We start from the raw sequence: 1,004 nt of genomic DNA, 5'->3' as shown, positions 1-1,004 counted from the left end.
CTCTGCAGGACTGCGGCTCTCTAGGACCGAACTTGCTTACCCCTGTTCTATTCAAACACCCAATGAAATGCTTTGATGAACACAATTTTGACATTTCCTGTATAATTTAGAGTGAAATCCCCATTTTGCCATGTTTGAATCCATACCGCAAAATTCTGCAGACTTCCCTCCATTTACATTTTAAACAAAATCTGGTCCATTCTATCTGGGCCTCATCATAACTGACAGACTACTAAGTACATACTAAGGCACGGGACCCCAAATTTGACTTAACACTTGTTTTAACACAATGTGCCAGTAAGAAATCGTCCTAGCTATGCAATGAAAGCCAGGAAGATTCATTCACTGAGCTTATGAATCATCTTGTTTTACAGGATGAAATCGAAACCATTTTGAAAGAGAACGAGGACTTGAAAAGCAAAAACCTGAGCCTTGAGATGCAACTCAAGACGGCTGTGGAACCGAGCACGGTCTTGGTTCCTCAGAGTGAAAGCAGTACTGTCGACTCGAGCGCTCTGGAGGAATCGGCCAATAAGCTGAGAGCTGCCAATGACCTCTACAGGAAGGTCAAACAGGACCTCGAAAGGCTAAAAGAAGTATGAATGTGATTGCTTTTTTTGAATACAATAAAAATGGGTCAAAATAATGCATAGATAAATATAATCCCTTAATTTAGCCGTTTTAAGATACTATGCATTGACTGTGCTCATTTGGTCAATGTGTCATTTTTGAAAATGTGCAGTCTCCTCTGTTATTTCTCTTTATTCCTGTGAATAATGCACATTTTCGGTTTTCAAATATTCTGTAGAAAATATATGAAATTAAGTGTTTATTGTTTCTTTAATGTGAGACATTTAATGTCTCATTTGCCATTATTAAACTATTTTAAAATTAGTGGCTTTAATAATGGATAAAAAATGTGCATACTTAATAAAAGAATATATATAATATGAATATTATAATAACTGTTATTTAAACGTGCATAGAAAACCTTAATAAGATTT

The 1,004-nt window shown here is 35.8% G+C and overlaps 1 protein-coding gene across 1 annotated transcript in view; it reads left to right on the top strand.

The window, feature by feature from the left end:
- Positions 1–375: 375 nt before the first annotated feature.
- The window catches only part of LOC107577980 (RING finger protein 219-like), a gene marked incomplete at its 3' end in the record, with an annotated part of 2,081 nt that continues 1,452 nt past the window's right edge, over positions 376–1,004 (top strand). The window contains exon 1 of the mRNA XM_016263994.1: positions 376–601. Coding sequence (XP_016119480.1) covers positions 599–601 — 3 coding nt within the window. The remainder of the gene's footprint in view (positions 602–1,004) is intronic.

Source organism: Sinocyclocheilus grahami, unplaced genomic scaffold (assembly GCF_001515645.1).
Source record: "Sinocyclocheilus grahami isolate Dianchi unplaced genomic scaffold, SAMN03320097.WGS_v1.1 scaffold8097.1, whole genome shotgun sequence".
Lineage (NCBI taxonomy): Eukaryota > Metazoa > Chordata > Actinopteri > Cypriniformes > Cyprinidae > Sinocyclocheilus > Sinocyclocheilus grahami.
This window is presented reverse-complemented; position numbering and strand designations above follow the sequence as displayed.